General features: G+C 48.1%; 2 protein-coding genes across 4 annotated transcripts; both read left to right on the top strand.

Annotated features, from left to right (window-relative positions):
- Positions 1-8,279: 8,279 nt before the first annotated feature.
- Positions 8,280-18,227, top strand: LOC112890836. Of its 3 annotated transcripts, XR_003228350.1 has the most exons (6): positions 8,280-9,028; positions 14,312-15,877; positions 15,948-16,262; positions 16,345-16,477; positions 16,562-17,302; positions 17,662-18,227. XR_003228350.1 is itself a non-coding variant. In XM_025957702.1 (3 exons), exons 1-3 carry the CDS (start codon positions 16,246-16,248, stop codon positions 17,099-17,101), a joined length of 690 nt encoding a protein of 229 aa, XP_025813487.1. In that variant the 5' UTR covers positions 14,315-16,245; the 3' UTR covers positions 17,102-18,227. The 3 variants fall into 3 exon arrangements, 1 of the variants encoding a protein (XP_025813487.1); XR_003228349.1 differs by having other exon boundaries at positions 16,562-18,227; XM_025957702.1 differs by lacking the exon at positions 8,280-9,028 and having other exon boundaries at positions 14,315-16,262; positions 16,562-18,227.
- Positions 9,989-10,742, top strand: LOC112890328. Its single transcript, XM_025957236.1, has one exon. The coding sequence runs from the start codon at positions 10,023-10,025 to the stop codon at positions 10,740-10,742; it is 720 nt and encodes a 239-aa protein (XP_025813021.1). The 5' UTR covers positions 9,989-10,022.
- Positions 18,228-18,784: the final 557 nt, after the last annotated feature.

Raw genomic sequence — 18,784 nt, forward strand, 5'->3', positions numbered from 1 at the left:
ATATAGCTCAAGATTAATATACAAAAGTATTCGAATTCAACTCAAGGATTCCAACAAAACTGGTTTGTCATTTTTCTGAATTTTCTATGAATTTTTGAATTTCACAGCTTTTGAATTGGGGGGCTGTGGAATTTTACAAGGGCACCCTTAGAACTTTTGAAATCTTTACAAGGATGCCCTTGGCTCGTCGGGGAAGAAGGCAGTGAGGTTGCCGGCCAAATTCCGGCGAGGGGACGGCGAGGGTTGGAGGAGAAGTAGTCAGCGAGCACCAGGAGGTCAAGGCGCACCTGCTAGAGGTCTTGGGAAGGGGAGGGGATGACCGGAGGGGGCTTTCCCACGATGGCCGAGGCGGCGGCGGAGGGGCGCTCGTCGGCGAGGAGGTTCCCGGTGAGGAGGAGGGCGAAGCTTGGGCTCAACAGCTACAGGAGGATGAGGGAAAACTATTAGAGCAGTAGAATTGGGCGGAGGAAGGGCGGAGGTACAAGCTCGACGGCGGCAGAAGCTTAAAGGTGAAGGGGAGAACGGCGGCGAGGTAGCTCCGGTGGAGGTCTGGCCTCGGTAAGTGGCTGGTGAGCATCAGTGGGGTACGAGGAAGCTTCCTAGGGGTTGGGTGGGCAATGGAAGGCTCAACGTGGGGTCTCCGCGGCGAACAGGAGGGCGCCGGAGTTGGAGGAGATGGCGGCGATGGTGTTCGGGGTCCTGGGCAAGTAAAGAGCAGGAACAAGAATGGAATGGAAAGATAGGGAACTAGTGCTACTCTGGAACCAGAAAAGAGAGAACGAGGGGGCGTGCACGGGCGATGCCACGGTGGCGGCGAGATGGCGGCAGCAGAGCCGCGGAACGGCGTGGCGTGCGCGCAAGAGGGCCAGGGAGGGAAAGCTAGAGCGGCGCTCGGGTTGGGGTCGACGCGTGGAGAAGCTAGGAACTGGAGGTGGCGCCGGGGAGCGGCCGAGGCTCAACACCTGGCGGGGGAAGTAGCGCTGACACCGGCGGCAGAGGTGCAGCGGGCGAAGCAGAGGAACTGCCAGAGGAGGAAGAAGAGAGAAGGGGGTCCGAGGGGCCCCATTGGAAAAAGCAAAAACCTCAGGAACTTTACTATAAACAGAAATTTCCCACTGATCCAAAGCCCTAATGAGGAAAAGGTCAAAATAGAAGTTGTAGAACTTTTCAAACTCTATAACTTTGCTTTAGGGCTCAAGTTCAGAAACCTAAAGTACAAAGTTTTATTTCACCATTTTGCACTCAAATTAATCTTTACATAAATCTTGTCCTAGTAGTGCAAATCTTATGAACTTTTGGGGCTTATTTGTAAGCATTTAAGGCTGGTCATGATGACATTCACCTTTTTCACTTTGACCCTTGGTAATTTTTGGAAAGTTACTTTATACTTCAACTAAGTTACATAAAAGGACTTGTACTTTCATAAATTTACACAATTACCCTTATTCTCATAACTTTATTAGATTTTCACACAATTTCACACACACCAAACATTATTTCTATTAGTTTGCTCTATTTGACACCTAGGGTATCACACATCATGGCCATGATGGCCTGCGACCACCAACACCGCCCCTTCCCCTGCCAGCCAGTCCGCTCCCTCCCTCGGCCTATAAAAGTAGCAGAGCCCCGCTGTGCTTCCACACCTCCCGCCCCCCTCTCGCTCTCCCTCATGCTCGCCCGCGCCGTCATCATTCTGGGGCGCCACCGTCAATCTTCTTCACCGCTGCTCTTACTCAATGACAAGCTGCTGCCAGAGCTTCGCGTGGTGGTGGGCGGCGTCGCCAACCCTTCCTCCCTCTCTCTTGCACCATCCCGCCGCCGCGATTGCTCGTCGGAGCAACCGAGTCGTGCGCACCTCTCCGGCCACCGAACCGCCGTCCCGAACCGTCCATCGAGTTCGTCATTGTCTCCTCTCGCTCCCAAGCCAAACCCCATGAAAAACTGAGGCCCGGAACACCGGATTCAGTGAACTCCGGTGATTCCACCGCCGCCCGCTGCCGCAAGCCTCGCCGCCGGCAGCACAGCGCCACTGCCAGCCCCCAACCCTCTGCCGCTGTTGTATCGGGATCCAACGGTCCAGATCTAGTCCAACTCGGGTCAACCGAGTCAATACCGGTCAGCCCTGGTGTTTTTTGCAAAAGAGGCCCTGCAGTTGTCGAAAATCAAGCCGCAGTCCACCCTTGTTCAAAAGTATTTACAAAATAGTTCTTTCTTTTCTGTTTTAGTCCCTATCTTTTCTAGTTTTTGTACCCACATCCTAACCTCTCTATTTTCTAGTCTAGCCCCTGTGTTTTAAGTTTTAAAGATTTTAGCCCCTGGTTTCTTGGAAGTTCAAATCTCTCGCAAATAAGTCCTTGGAACCTTGTTTTAGCCATATCTTCTTCGCTTCAACTCCATTTTCAGTAATTCTTACGCTCACGCGATCCTTGCAGCATGCTCTATATCTTTATCACCTTATCTTTCAATGTTTGTACTATTTGTGATCATGTAGATGATGTGACGTTCGAGGAAGGTCAAGAGCAGCAGTACGAGGAAGAGAACCAGCAGTTCAACTAGGAAGGCAAGTGGATTCCCCCCCTACATATTCTGTTTTTGTCCCAATAATAGCATGATAATACATTTTGCTTTATTTGTCGAATTGCATTAACTTGACGGGTTGCCTATTAAGGATTGACCTAGTCTCTTCACCCAAGCCTTGAGCACCTGGTTTTAGTTATCTTTTTGGGTAGAAATGCTTAGTTGTTTAACTTTGGGAAATGGTGTTATCACAAACTTTTGAGAATGTTAATCATGAATTTATACTATTGTTATACTTGGATAATTGCAAGAACACTTTGTTTAATTGGAATATGGAGAACCACCCAATGTCACATGGCTCTGACCTTAGCTGATTAATTAGGCGTGTAGTTAACTAGTAGTCTTACCGAAAGGACAAGGAGGGGGTCGTTGATTGGGGTATAGCCCGGTCTTCTTGGGGTAGCAGCCTTTGCTAAGGTGCTGGCCATTAAGGAGAGTTATGGCTCACGCCGCTACCGAAACTCTAGCGGGCTATCTAGTTTTCTATATATATTTGTAAATGCTTCATAGTGAACCCCTCGCCACTCACCTCGGAAGTGTTTAAGAGCTTTGCAAACCCGGGTGATTGAGGGAAACATGATGTGTGGTGAAAGTGTACAACCTCTACAGAGTGAAAATTGATTCATCAGTCGTGCTCACGGTTACGAGCGGCTTGGACCCTCACATGATAATTGAACTTAAAGACTAATTAATTTGTGGTTCCTTGGTTTTGCTATGATGATGTTTCCGTTATGCTTAAGTGGGTTGGTATAAACTTACATCTAGTTAATAGCTGCTTGCTAATAAAATTTGACCAACTAAAAAAACACTAACCGCTATAAGCCTTTAGCCTTTCCTTAATGGCATTGCATTCGTCCCCCACTTGTTGAGTACCAACCATAAGAGTACTCACCCTTGCTTAACTGTTGTTCAGAAGAAAACGTGGACGTGGAACACTACAACGACTTTGAGGAGTTCTAGGCATGCGTTCACTAGTCAATCGCCTGCGGAAGAAGCTTTGTTGCAGATCTCGATTAGGATTTCGGTGAAACGCTTAAGACCTTCGCATCTATTTTATTCGGAGTGTAATAATATTATTTAATCTCTTGTTTACATTTCGAACATTGTCTTTTGATATATTCACTTATGACATCTATCATATGTGTGTAATTTGATCCTGGCGCACATATGAGATGCATTCGGTTTTGCTTCAAAAATCGGGTGTGACAGATAAGGAGCATTCTTAGTGAACACTTACTTCTTGGTGATGCAAGGGAGCTCAACCCTTAGTGGGTGCTCCAACGTGGATTAGGGGGAGCGTCAACTCCTCCATACCACGGGAAAAATCCGGTCTCGTGACTCTCTCTTTACATTCAAGCATTTACTTTTATTTTACTTGTTGTTTCCTTTATTTGCTTGTTTGTTGAGTAGGATCATCTCTTGCTAGTGTGCTCTCTTGTCTGGCAATATACTTGATAGTGTGATCTTACCTATGCAATATAAGCATGTTAGTGTATTTTCCTTTTACCTACCTAAGATCTTATAGCTAGTGTGCTCTAGTTGATAGGCTTTGAATTCATAGTTTGGGCAATACTAGTTGTAGGTTAAGGATTTGATAAAAATTAAAAAAGACTCAATTCCCCCCCTCTTAGCCACGATCCTTTCAGATAGAATCTAGCATGCCTCCCCCCTCCCCCAACAGAGAGCGGCGGCAGTGGCGGGAAGGGATCCAATGTCCCCAAAGATGGTGAGGGAGTGGGATGGGCGCGGCGGCGGCGGCGGGGTGGGATTGAGAGGATTGGCCTAGGTCTTGGACTCTGGATGAGCTTGGTGACTTTGTATGGTTGGAGATGTATATTTTTGAATGAAGAATAAAAAGAAATGTAGTATTATGGATTGCACAAACACAGTGATAACGTGATGGTTTGAACCTCTAGGCTTAGAGCGGTAAATCTCTAGTTCAAGTGGTAGTGGTCTCGTATTTTTGTTTTTTTTGCAAGCTAGCAGCGCTTCCACGGGCTTCGACGGAGCAGGTTGATGAACAGCTACTGCGGCTGATAGGACAACAAATAATTACCTTATAGGAAGCGGAGCACAATGGTGACACGGCTATAGGAACCGCGTCACTAGATGGCAGGACACATATAGGTGACACTAGTATAAATATGTGTCACTATTATATCTCCTAATTAGTGACATGTGTAGTGGTCTCGTATTTAGCAGTGCTTCCGCGGGCTTCGATGGAGCAGGTGGATGTACAGCTGCTGTGGCTGATAGGATAAATATGTGTCACTATTATATCTCCTAATTAGTGACACGTGTCAAAGATGCCCGTCTCCAATGAATGTGTCACTAAGATTAGTGACGCATCGTGAGTAGACCCGTCTCCAATATAGGTGACACGGATGCTAGGCAAAGATACTAGTGACGCATTAAATTGACATCCGTCACTAATCTTAATTTAGTGATGCATTTTGTTTTCGTGTCACTATATTATATGTCTCCTTTCTTTATTTCCTGCATAGTGCAAAGCTCTACTTATAGACAAATGTAAGTAAAATATGAATAGCCAACCACTAATTCTTTCTAGTGGTTGAGACCCCCTATAACAATTGCCGCCACTATTCAATAAAAACCAGTTCTTCCGTAAATCAGCTCCCACTGGATTGAACACGCTTTAGTCAAAATATCGTTCATACTTTAGTCACGAACCATCTACATATATGACCGCGTATCTTACGAATTTCATGCTTCCGTGAATGGATATTGAACCTCACACAAAATTTATAAGGCTTCTCCCTCATGATGCAATACTTATATGGACCATCTCTGAGAATCTTACCATCTGGAATTCGAGATCTGTTCTTCCTGCCAAGATTTGAAACTAGAAAATGTAGCTAAAGTATAATAGTAAAAAACGAACTAAGATAACCCGCCATTAGAAAGCTGAAGCCCTCTACCCCCTTGACAACATTACTAGTTATTAGAAAATGAAAAATAAGAAAATAAGATGTCATGATCCTGCTCTCCGAATGTGACTCGAATATACAGTCTCAACAACCAAAATTTGAGAACAAAGTCAAACATGACTATACCTAACTAAAGTGGCATCATAGAATTATATGGCGGCAATGACGTGATTTTGAAATGGTATATGAAATAAAGTCAGAACTCAGAAGTAATAAGCACGCATATTTGTCAGGTGTGACCTGATGTGTGACTTTCGGTAGACTATGAGCCGCTGTACCTACGTTCCTCAATAGTTTTCCTTAGTTTTCTTATCATCTCCAAACATCCTCAAACGTTTACCTTGCTCGCTGTATCTTAGCAGACATGACGTGCTGATATGCTTGTATATTAGATAGAATTGGGTCAAATCAAACAAGACAGTAGTTAGCGTGGTGCCCAATAATCTGCTAAACCAAGTTAAACCTTTTCTTCAACATTGTTGAATAGTAGCCTCTCCACATCCAAATGATTCAGCACGTCGACCAACACAAGCCATAATAAAGAGGTAAGGAACCAGAGATTTTAGGCCACGGAAAAAAAATAGAACAACCTAGCACCAACAAGATGAAGAAGAAATAGACACCCAAAATTCGTCTTTATTAGCAATTGAACTTTATATAAAAGCTTCTACAGTTGTACCCTAATAAATCCTCCCCAATAACCAGCTAATGGAGATGTCTCTTCCATGGTTATTATGGGAGTTATTTTTGTAATTCCTAATAATCTTATCCTAATCTAGCTACCATATTCGGAGAGTTCTAACTCCGGCTCTATTTGAGATGAGTTAGGTTGAATTATTGGTTCATCTGAATAATTATTGAGAAAAGGTAAAGATAAAGGGATCTATTGAAGTACTATATTTTTGCACCAAGATGAGATTAATTGCACACTACACCAGAATGGAATTGCCTTGGCGGCCATGGATTTCCTTGGCGGCCGAGTTTAAGCCGCCAAGGAAAAGCCTGTTTCCTTGGCGGAACTCATTAACGGCTAAGAAAACACGATTCCATTGTGGATTTTGTACGCAGCCAAGGAAATTTATAATTGCCTTGGCGGTTTCCACCAACCGTCAAGGAAACATGTCATGTTCTTGACGATTTTGTTGAACCACCAAGGAAACTGGTCATTTTCTTGGCATTTTTGTTGACCATGGAAAGTGCGCCTATATATTTTACTTGTGTTATATTACATTTCAATAATTAGTTCATATTTTAGTTTTATCAAAACAAAGCACATCTTAGTAGTCCAATTATTTTAAAAATTGACATGTGATGGGCTAACATCTTGATGGCTTGTACAAATGGATTTTGCACAACGTACATTATCCTTTTGTTCTTAGTGTTGATACAAGGAACAAGTACACATGTAACCATGGAATGAGTGCACGTAAGATTCGTTTTAGTCCTTATATTATAAGTACATGTAATTAATCACCATACCCACAAATTTGCATCAAAATCATCACCATGCCCACATCAAGCAGGCACATGTCCTTTATAAAACCATACATGAGTAATGCAATTTTCACAAACGAGGAGTTGATGACGTTTAGTGACCATGGCTAAGATTGTTTATATATATCAAGTTGTTATTTGGACTAATATCAAGATATGCTAATATCTCTTTAATGTTAAGTTTTCTTAGCAACATCTCTAAGTATAAAGTAAAATGAGGTAATTTCAAAAGAATAATTGGTGAGTGTTTGGCCTATCCAGCTTATGCCATCCACACACAGTACGGTGACCATCCTTTGCAGCATATGAGAAAAAAATGGCCCTACTTGGATTCCTGCTTGTGTTGAACCAGTACGCGGGGCCGCGCGCGGGAGCGTAACCCCAAATCGCCCAAGTGCCGCGCGAGAAAAACCCTGGGCATCAGACCCCGTCGCCACTCACCGCTATTTTCACGCGGGATCCCGAAATCAGCTTCACCTCCCACACGCCCCTTCTGCTTTTGCTCTCCTTCGTCACCCCCTTGCTGGCCAATCCCAAATCCATCTCCTTCTCCTCCTCCTCAGGTCCTCGGTCCTCCACCCTAAGCCCCAATCCCACAGCCCCCGCATCTGGCCGGCCATAGGGAGTTGCACGAAGGGGGGGCCTTCTCTGGCGTTGTGGTGAGGGGAGTCTCCTGCACACCCCACTGTTCGTGCTGCTGCCCCCAATTCTTTCCCGTCCCTCTGCTGCAATCCAAAGCTGCAATGAGTAGGGTTGTTTCCCGGTGGTAAGATGTGCTCCATTTTCCACCTGTCTCTAATCCCATCATTTTCCTTTCTTTAATCGAGATGTTTCTTCCATCTACGAGGTCTGTACTGTGCCGGAGATCTGAAAGTAATGTCTCCCCTCTCTATTCCTTTCCCCTGCAGTTCAACCAAGTTTTCCCCAAGTGACAAATTGCAGGATTGTTCATCCATGTGGCTTCTGCTAGTCTGGTAACCTCCCAACTATCCTCAAGTAGATTAGATATGTCGTGATTGAAGTTCAGTGCAAATGGATTAAAGGATTCATATCTGTATTACTCGTGATTGAAGTTGAGGGAAAAAATGTTCAGTTAGAAAAAATAGATGTGTGAATCTCAAGTACATTCCCAATAGGGTAGGCTGATTTTCTCTTGCAATTATTTTCAGGGGCGAACTGTGAATCTGAGAAGGCAACCATCTATCAGCTGTGTCGTGCATTTTTATTGAAACAGAACTACTGTGTTAGCAGTAAGTATCAGTTTTTCCTCTATTAGCTGTTTCTAGCAGTTATACTACCTTGACTAATGAACAGTTTTCCCTCTATCATATTTGCTTGATAGTTGTCAAAGTGTTGTGAAATTGAAAAAATATAATTTTACTCATTTCTAACAGAACATGGCAAACCGTGAATGGATGTATAGTGGCTGGTCTCATAGGCTGCCTCCCTCTCATGAATGGATTGAAAACACAAGCAATTTTTTAGATCGTGCATTCTCCATGCTAAGTCTGGTTGAAAATGACACCATTAAGTGCCCATGTGCCTTGTGTCGAAACTATGTTAGGGACAAAAGGTTTAATGTAGAGATCCACTTGTGTAAAAATGGGTTTAGTGATGACTACAGAATATGGACATCACATGGATAGAGTCATGTTGAAGTTGGAAGTGATGAGAGTTCTGCTGAAGCTGATCGCATGGATGACATGTTAGCTGACCTAGGTGGTTACCATGCACCAACAATTGATGAGGAGCCTACAGCCTCAGCCTGTGCATTTTATAGGATGGTTGCTAGTGCTGATCAACAAGTCCATGAGAACACAGCACACACATATCTTTCTGCGGTTGCACATTTGCTAGCTTTGAAATCACAGTATAACATGTCAGTTGCACACTTTGAAGCAAACTTAGACTTAATCAGTGAACTTCTGCATCCTGAGTCTATGATTCCTAAGGACTTCTACCAGTCAAAGAAATTAATGGAGGGTTTAGGTATGCCATATGTGAAAATTGTTGACAATTCAACACATGTAAGCTCATGTTCCTTAGCAGCCAAGTTTGCTACTTTAGGTAGTCAAATTGGCTTTCTCTTTGTAATTAAGCTAGCCTCTTTAGGTAGTCAATTTGGTTTTCTCTTTGTAGAATATCTAGCCTTTCTTGGTAGTCAAGTTTGCTTTTGTAAAACTCTATAAATAGAAGGGAACACTAGGGGTGCTACTACTGCACTTTTACTTCACCCATTTCCAGCTTTCTCTGGTCGGCTGTGTTTGTGTGTGTGAGTTCTAACATTTGGTATCAGAGCCTGAGTTCGTATCGGGATCATGTCCACCTCCTCTTCTCGCCGGAGGGCTGCCGCAACGGCAGCCGAGGCCGCGGAGCGCGAGGCACGTGAGGCTGCAGAGCGCGCGCGCGGGGCGCGCGACGCTCGCATCGCCGCGGCCGAGGCGGCAGCGGAGGAGGCGGCCGAGACGGCCAGAGCGGCAGCTACCGCGGCTGAGGCTGCAGCGGCCGCTGCCGCCGCTCTGCGCACTGAGGAGAATGACGACGAAGATGGCCATAACGACCGGCGGATCCTGCATCACCGGCGCCGTCCTTCTCCGGCGCCTGCACCGCGCAACAGGCGTCACCACCGCCGCGACTCGCCGATCGTCCAGCGCGTCATCAAGGAGTCCGGTGGGAGCACGCCATGGCCGATGCTCACCAAGACGAACTACAACGACTGGTATCTGCTGATGAGGGTGAAGCTGTAGGCGCGGCAGCTCTGGGACGCTGTCGTGTACGAGGACGCCGAGTACCATGAGGACCGGCTGGCGTTGGACGCCATCCTCGCTTCTGTCCCGCCGGAGATGATCTCCACCCTGGCGGACAAGCCAAGCGCCAAGCACGCTTGGGACTCCCTCGCCGCGTCGTGTGTCGGCATCGACCGCGCTCGCAAGGCCACCGTGCAGAAGCTGCGGAGGGAGTGGGATCACCTGTCGTTCCGCCCTGCGCCTGTCCAGTCTGATGCAGCAGCTGGCACGGCATGGCGACACCGACATCGACGAACTCAAGGCGGTGGAGAAGTACCTCCGTGTCGTCCCCAGCAAGTACGCCCAGCTCGCCCTGTCCATCGAGACGCTTCTGGACCTCTCGACCTTGTCCATCGAGGAGGTGACTGAGAGGCTCAAGGCAGTGGACGACCGCGACGAAGGGGTGGCCGGAGACCCTGTTTCCATCGGCGGCAAGCTGCTGTTCACAGAGGAGCAGTGGCTGGCGCGCCAGAAGGAGAGGAAGAAGAAGCAGGACGGGTCCTCCTCGTCCAAGGACGCTCGCCAGCAACCGCGCAAGAAAGGCGGGAGCGGCGACAAGCCCAGCGGCGACAAGCCTGCCGGCGGCACGGAAGGAAAGGAGGGTGCTTGCGGGGTGAGCGTAAGGCTGCACGCAGCGACACCTGCCTCAACTGCGGCCGCCGCGGCCATTGGGCCCGGGACTGCAGGCAGCCCAAGAAGGGTGCTGCGGCCAACATGGCCCAAGCCGACGAGGACGACGAGCCCGCCCTGTGGATGGCCCAAGCCAGCCCAGTCCTGCAGCTCGTGGCGGGAGAAAGGGGGGAGCTTTCGACTCCACCAAGTCCACCGCTGCTCCACCTCGACGAGCCGCGAGCGCACGCCTTCCTCGGCGACGGCTCCGGCGACGACAAGCTCGAAGGGTGGTACCTGGACAGCGGTGCCACGCACCACATGACCGGGTGCACTGGCCACTTCGCCGACCTCGACCATGGAGTCCGGGGGTCCGTCAAGTTTGGGGACGCCTCGGCCGTGGAGATCCGCGGCATCGGCTCCATCGTTTTCACCACTAAGAGCGGGGAGCACAAGCTGCTCCACGGCGTCTACTACATCCCGGCACTGCGCAACTCCATCGTGAGTCTCGGTCAGCTCGACGAGCATGGCGCAAAGGTCCAGATCGCCCAGGGGGTGCTCCAAATCTGGGACCGTGGAGGTCATCTTCTCGCCAAGGTCAAGCGGGGGCACAACCACCTCTACATCCTCCACCCGCAGGTGGTCCGGCCAGTCTGCCTTGCCGCTTGTCGTAATGATGAGGCCTGGTTATGGCACGAGCGGTTCGGGCACCTGCACTTCGACGCGCTGCGGAAGCTCGGGTGCGAGGGGATGGCGCGTGGGATGCCCCGGATCGACCACGTCGAGCAGCTGTGCGACACCTGCGTCGTGACCAAGCTCAAGCGGCGGCTTTTCCCACAGCAGGCAGCGTACCGCGCGCGGGAGCAGCTCGAGCTCGTCCACGGTGACCTCTGTGGTCCCGTCATGCCGGCGACACCCGGAGGGCGACGCTTCTTCCTGCTGCTCGTCGACGACGCGTCCCGCTTCATGTGGACTATGCTGCTTCCAACGAAGGCAGCCGCAGCAGATGCCATCAAGCACATCCAAGCTGCAGCCGAGATGGAGTCCGGCCACAAGCTGCGGGTGTTGCGTACCGATAATGTTGCCGAATTCACATCGGCTGAGTTTGCCGCCTACTGTGCGGCATTTCTCCGCGCCGTACACGCCACAGCAGAACGGCGTGGTCGAACGCCGAAACCAGACGGTGGTGGCCACCGCCCGGGCCTTGCTCAAGCAGCGGGGCATGCCTGCAGATTTTTGGGGTGAGGCGGTGATGACGGCGGTGTTCCTGCTCAACCGGTCGCCGACCAAGAGCCTCGAAGGGAAGACGCCGTATGAGGCATGGCATGGCCGCACGCCGGCGGTTGCCCACCTCTGCACCTTCGGCTGCCTGGCTTATGTCAAGGAGCTGAGCCACGTCGGCAAGCTCGACGATCGAAGCACTCCGGGAGTCTTCATCGGCTACGCGGACGGCGTGAAGGGGTACCGCATCCTCGACCCAAAGACTCGGCGCGTGCGCACGGCACGGGACGTCGTGTTCGACGAAGGGCACGGCTGGGACTGGTCCAAGGAGGCCACTGGTGGCAAGGGTGGGTCGCAGGGCGACTTCACAGTCGAGTTCGTGCAGCTCGGAGGAGCCGAGGGAGCAGTGGGCAGCTCAGCATCAGGCACGCCTGCTCCTGCACCATCACCAGGCCCGCCGCTGGCAGGTGGGTTTGGCAGTCCGGCACCAGCCACGCTGGTAGCATCACCGGCTCCCGGCGGCCAGAGCACACCGGCGTTTGTCACTCCGCTGGCAGACGACGCTGATCGTGTTGATGCAGCACACGACGACACCCCGCTCCGCTACCGCACCGTCGACAACATCCTTGGTGATCAAGCGGTGCCAGGGTATGTCCAGCGGAACATGGACGCTGAGCTCCACCTCACGCATACGGGGGAGCCGTGCTCTTTCGCTGAAGCGAAAGGAGACGCAGCATGGCGTGCTGCGATGCAGCAGGAGATGGACTCCATCGAGCACAACAGTACGTGGGAGCTCGTGGACCTGCCAGCCGGACATCGTCCGATCACCCTGAAGTGGATCTTCAAGCTGAAGAAGAACGAGGCGGGGGAGGTGGTCAAGTACAAGGCCAGGCTCGTTGCTCGTGGCTTCGTCCAGCAGGAGGGGATCGACTACGACGACGCCTTCGCGCCGGTGGCACGCATTGAGTCCATCCGCATGCTCCTCGCGCTCGCTGCGCAGGAGGGGTGGCGCGTCCACCACATGGACGTCAAGTCGGCATTCCTCAACGGCGACTTGAAGGAGGAGATGTACGTGCGGCAACCTCCCGGTTTCATCATTGCCGGCAAGGAGGGCAAGGTGCTGCGCCTTCGGAAGGCGTTGTACGGCCTCCGGCAAGCACCGCGCGCCTGGAACATCAAGCTGGACGCCACACTCAAGGAGATGGGTTTTCAGCAGAGTGTACACGAGGCGGCGGTGTACCGGCGTGGCATGGGGCGTTCTGTCCTGCTGATCGGCGTCTATGTGGACGACCTGGTCATCACCGGCACCGACGAGGCAAAGGTGAGAGCCTTCAAGATGTAGATGATGGACAAGTTCCAGATGAGCGACCTTGGGCTCCTCTGTTTCTACCTCGGCATCGAGGTCCGGCAGGACAACACCGGCATCACGCTCCGTCAAGCACACTACGCCAAGCGCATCGTCGAGTTGGGTGGCATGGAGGGCTGCAACCCCGCCCACACTCCGATGGAGGAGCGGCTCCAGCTGAGCCGCTACAGCGAGGCAGAGGAGGTCGACGCGACTCAGTACCGTCGCATCGTCGGCAGCTTGCGCTACCTGGTGCACACCCGGCCGGACGTGGCGTTCGCCGTCGGGTACATGAGCCGGTTCATGGAACGGCCCACAGCAGAGCACCAGTCGGCCATCAAGAGGATTCTTCGCTACATCGCGGGCACGATCGACTACGGCCTGCACTTCGGGAGGCATTCCGGAGCAGCGCACTTTGTTGGCTACTGCGACAGCGACCTCGCCGGCGACATCGACGCCAGCAAGAGCACGAGTGGCATGCTGTTCTTCCTCGGCAGCAGCCTCGTGAGCTGGCAATCACTCAAGCAACAGGTGGTGGCACTCTCTAGTTGCGAAGCAGAGTACATCGCTGCCACCTCCGCCGCAACTCAGGCGCTGTGGTTGGCTCGTCTGTTGGGCGAGCTGCTCGGCAAGAAGGCTGAGGCAGTCGAGCTGCGGGTAGACAGCAAGTCTGCCCTGGCATTGGCCAAGAACCCCGTATTCCATGGGAGAAGCAAGCACATCCGGATTAAGTTCCACTTCATCAGAAGCTGCTTGGAAGAGGGGAGTGTGAAGGCCAACTACATCAACACCGTGGATCAGCTCGCCGACATTCTCACCAAACCACTTGGGCGAGTCAAGTTTCAAGATATGCGCTCCCGCATTGGTTTAATCCACATCAAGTCGGAGAAGGGTACATGAGGCTTAGGGGGAGAATTGTTGACAATTCAACACATGTAAGCTCATGTTCCTTAGCAGCCAAGTTTGCTACTTTAGGTAGTCAAATTGGCTTTCTCTTTGTAATTAAGCTAGCCTCTTTAGGTAGTCAATTTGGTTTTCTCTTTGTAGAACATCTAGCCTTTCTTGGTAGTCAAGTTTGCTTTTGTAAAACTCTATAAATAGAAGGGAACACTAGGGGTGCTACTACTGCACTTTTAGGGGCTGTTTGGAGCGCCGCCTAACCCGCCACACCCTGCCTAACTTGTGGCGCTCAAAACGGCCGCCACACCTGCGGCGGAAAAAGTATGGCGCACCGTGGCGGGTTAGACGGCACTCCAAACAGCCCCTTACTTCACCCATTTCCAGCTTTCTCTAGTCGGCTGTGTTTGTGTGTGTGAGTTCTAACAAAAATTGATGTGTGCTATAACAACTACTTGCTTTACTATAAAGAGAATGAAAATAAAGAATGTTGTGATGTTTGTGGTACCTCACGCTATGAGGAAGGCCATAATAGAAGCCCACGAAAAGTATTGCGGCACCTTCCCCATCAAAGATAGACTACAAAGATTGTATGCCAATGAAAAGACAGCAAAGCTGATGCAGTCTCACAAGCAGTCCAGATCTGGTAAGATGTCGCACCCATGTGATGGGGAAGCATGGCAACAGTTTGACATAGACTTCCCAGAATTCGGCAATGATCCTAGAAATGTGTGCCTTGCTGTGGCGACGGATGGTTTTACACCCTTTAGTATAAATGCAGCTCCGTATTCATGTTGGCCTGTTTTTGTCACTCCATTGAATCTTCCTTCTGGTGTTATCATGAAGTCAGAGTACATATTCCTTGCCCTTGTAATCCCTGGTCCTGAGCATCCAGGAAAGAAATTAAACATACTAATGCAACCTTTAGTGGATGAACTACTAAGCCTGTGGGAGGGGGTCGATGAAATATGGGACGCTTCATTCAAGCAGAAGTTTAAAATGCGTGGAGCTTATTTATGGTCAATACATGATTTCACTGCCTATGGTAACTTTTCTGGATGGAGCACTCATGGTAGGCTTGCATGCCCAGCATGTTTGTGTGACAGTAAAGCATTTCAGTTATGTAATGGTCGCAAAGCATGTTGGTTTGATTGCCATAGGCGCTTCTTACATAGAGACCATGAATTCAGATCTCAAGTTAATGCATTTAGGAAGAATACGGTGGTGCATGAAGAGCCTTCAAGACTGTTAACAGGGGAGGAAGTCCTAGCCCAAATTAACACATTGGTGGCTGATACAAAAAACTATGGTATATTGCACAATTGGACCCATTTTAGCTGCTTTTGGCAACTTCCATATTTTCATAAATTGTTGCTGCGTCATAACATCGATGTGATGCATAATGAGAAAAATTTGGGTGAAGCTATATGGAATGCATGCTTTGACATACCTGACAAGACTAAGGATAATGCTAAGGCTCGAAAAGATTTAGCTGAAATTTGCAACCGTCCCTCACAGCATTTGAAGCTAAAGCCAAATGGCAATTGGGAAAAGCCTAGGGCCTTATTTTGCATTGATAAGAATGACAAGCCAGCAATCCTTAAGTGGTTTCAAGAACTCAAGTTTCCTGATGGCTATGCAGCCAACATTAGAAGAGGGGTGAACTTGAATTCAAGGAAGATATTTGGGCTAAAGAGCCATGATTACCACATCTTCATGGAACGATTACTTCCTGTTGCATTTCGTGGCTTTCTTCCAGAAAATATATGGATGTGTTTGGCTGAGCTAAGCTTTTTCTACCGGCAATTGTGTGCCAAAGAATTGAAGAAAGATACCATATGCTCACTGGAACAGCAAGTTGTTGTTCTTCTTTGCAAAATGGAGAAGATATTTCCTCTAGGTTTCTTTAACCCTATGCAACATCTGATTGTTCATCTTCCTTATGAGGCTAGACTAGGAGGTCCTGTCCAACCCTGTTGGAACTATCCATTTGAGAGGTAAAAATAGAAGAAAACATTATTATGCTTCCTTTTATGATTCTTTCATTACTTCAGTTTATTTATGTAGGAAAATCCAACAACTTAGGAAAAAAGTGTGAAATAGGGCTCGTGTCGAGGGTTGCATCATCGAGGCTGAATTAGTTGAGTAGGCCACAAATAACCTAGCTCTTTATTTTAAGCCCCAGGCCCGATCAGCTAGAAACAAAATTCCTTGATACGATGATGGTTCTTGCACCTTTGAAAGTTTATGCAACCTTCAAATCTTTCAATACCCTGGCCGGTGCATTAGCCCCCGGGGTGTTTGTGCACTCTCAATAGAAGAGTATGAGGCTGCTTTCCTATATGTTTTGACAAACATACCGGAGATGGACGAACATTTCAAGTAATGCACATTTGTTCTGCAAGCTATAATATTTTCTCTGTACATCTTGCTGGTTCTATTCTAACCTAATCTGTTCTTCTAGTAATTTTGAGAAGGAACAGTGGAAGAGCAGAAATAGACCAACACCTGAACAGCTAAGGGACTTAAGGTTAAATGGATGGAGGAGTGCCCGAGGAAAACATGGGCCTTGTTTTTTTGAGTGGTTCAAAGAAGAAGTAATCCTACAAAATATTTCCATTAAGTAATGTAACAATCTGTTTGTAACTAACACTAACATATCAAACAATCACTCGTTGCAGTGCATGCAGACAACTGGAATTGATACTGCACTATGTCAACTATCCTATGGTTTTCGTAGAAGAGTAACCAGCTACGGGTGCTATGATGTGAATGGATATAGATTTCGTTCGAAGGAGCATGAGAGAACTAAATCAGGATTAGCAACAATTAATAGTGGTGTTTCTGTTTGTTGTGTTGATAATGACGACAATGAGATGGAGTACTACGGTGTTATTAAGGACATCATAAAAATAAAATGGGAAGGGAGTTTACAACTAGTGCTGGTTTTGTTTGATTGTGATTGGTTTGATCCGACACCTAGTGGAACCAGACGTACTGAAAAATTGGGACTGGTGGAGATTAAGCATGCTGCTAGGCTGTCTGTTTTTGAACCTTTTGTTATGGCCAAGTTAAACAAGTGTACTACTTACCTTATGCCTATAAGAGTAGAACAGATCTACAGGAGTGGGGGGCTACATATCAGGTCACGCCCTGATACAAACAGTACAAGAAGTGTTATTATTTCGAGAGGAGGGATTGGAGGGAACATTTGTCATTGATTTGGACATTGAACTAGATAATACAACTCCAGTTGTTTCAGATGAGATATCTGATCCTAAGGATTTGGAATATTTGTACAATTCATGTTTTGCATATGGAGGACATTTATATTGTTTGGTGGCAGAATGCCAATATGAGTTGCAGCAGTGAAAAGGTGGCTTCCTGTTGACTAGAAATGCCAGTCTTAGATTAATTCCATGGTAAGGTAGCTATGATCAGTTTGACTTGGTTAATTCCCCTTAGTTTTGCGTGGCAAATACACTATAATTCTTCTGCTTGTATCCTTAAAACTTTAAGTATTGTGTTCAAATCAATTATAGCTGTGATCTACTGCTAGGTTCCTTTATTTCAGTTATCTTTTCATTGATTGGTCCAACCTTTTTGAGTCAGTAGAAAAAAGTATCTCTGATCTATCTATTCTTGCTATTTTGGACTGTGATCCTTTAGTTGATGCCCCTTGTTTGGCTGGGAGTTAAGCACTGCACCTGATACATGTTTACTCAGATTATATGCTGGCTCACATGATACATACAGAAATTAAAAAATATTGATTTTGCAGACTGTTGGATCGTGACATGGAGTCTCTCACTCAGTTGATGACAGGCGCGATGAAAGTGATGATGATGACGACAGCTACAATGAAAGCAATGACGACGATGATGCCTACTTTGAAGGAAACGTTGATGCCAGCCCCTACCTAGGAGATGTTGATGGCGAGCAACCCGTCGAAGGAGATGCTGATGAGGAGGAAGACATCAAAGGCGATCCATGATAAGCATGACTGTGGCATTGACTGTGAACTCAAGTCCTGAACTGAAGCCAGCAACTCCTAGCTACTGATTGCAGGATGTGATGTTGACTTTTAGTCTATTTTGGTAGAGTAACATCTGATGTGAGCCTGATCTTTGGTTAATGTATTTTGTGCATGTGGTGATGACATGTAGGCATGATACAGTATTTGCCATCTAGATTATGTTGGAATATTTAGGCTAGATCCATTTATTTAAATGATAAATTAAGAATTAAAACACCCATGAGTTAATGTTGTGGAGTTAAGAAGAGATTAATACCTTCTGAGTAATTGAAGAGAGCAAGGGCTGGATTATAAATGGTGATTAAAATGAAGATTTGATGGCTAGTTAATGGTTCGCCTTAATGGCCGTTGTTGTGCCCAGATTTCTCTCCTATCATCTATATAAGGAGCCAGCCTCTTATTCTAAATGTTGAACACTTTAGTATTCGTGCTGAGGAGACATCTCCCTTTCTTCCTCCGTTTTCTACTACAACATCTTCATTACTAGTGCTGCGCGCACAGTTCTAGCGAGAGCAGGCCTTCGACACCCTGCACGCTGAAGGTCTTGCACGGGATAGCGGGCAACTAGGTATTTTGAGAGTGTCTTTGCGCGAATGCTCGCTTCCTCCCTAGTTGATTACTTCCCCCTTAAGACGTACGACTACTTCCAGAAGCTGTGCGACTACTTCCTCAACAAGTACGACTACTCGGTTCCTCGATCGACTACTTCCTGAAGCTTGTACGACTACTTCCTGGTGATCGTAGCTGTGTTCCCCAAGTGAACATCAAGATCACCTCAACTACATCCTGAAGGCCATCTGCACTGTATCGACTTAGTTTGACTACATCGAACAGCCCATACCAACACAATGTCCAGTAGCGGGAACGG

This window comes from Panicum hallii, chromosome 4 (genome assembly GCF_002211085.1).
Source record: "Panicum hallii strain FIL2 chromosome 4, PHallii_v3.1, whole genome shotgun sequence".
NCBI lineage: Eukaryota > Viridiplantae > Streptophyta > Magnoliopsida > Poales > Poaceae > Panicum > Panicum hallii.